At 70.3% G+C, this 259-nt stretch overlaps 1 protein-coding gene across 1 annotated transcript in view; it reads right to left on the reverse strand.

Moving 5' to 3' along the window:
• Nucleotides 1-259, reverse strand: part of LOC102751924 (chromosome unknown open reading frame, human C14orf80) — a 4,636-nt gene that overhangs the window by 2,632 nt on the left and 1,745 nt on the right. The window contains 1 exon segment of the mRNA XM_015566720.1: nucleotides 145-259. This exon segment is cut by the window's right edge and continues 6 nt beyond it. Within this exon segment, the coding sequence (XP_015422206.1) occupies nucleotides 145-259 (115 nt within the window).

Here is a 259-nt window from a genome sequence, read left to right on the forward strand (position 1 = left end):
TGGGGCCAACCAGTGAGCCCCCCGCCAGGCCCAGGAGGCCCGCCCATGCAGGGCCTCAGGGACAGGCCACAGGCAGGGAGAGGAGCCGGGCAGCCGGAGCCGGAGGGTAGCTGCCCTGCGTGGACAGTCCCCCGGAGGCACTACCTTGCCCAGGAGGACGCACTGCTCCTGCTGACTAGCCATCAAGTTTCGCCACCGAAATCGCAGCTTTCCCATCAGCCACTGCAGGTGGCGCACGTCCACAGGGCCGGCGGCGGCC

The sequence above is a fragment of the Myotis davidii genome, unplaced genomic scaffold (genome assembly GCF_000327345.1).
Source record: "Myotis davidii unplaced genomic scaffold, ASM32734v1 scaffold472, whole genome shotgun sequence".
Classification (NCBI taxonomy): Eukaryota; Metazoa; Chordata; class Mammalia; order Chiroptera; family Vespertilionidae; genus Myotis; species Myotis davidii.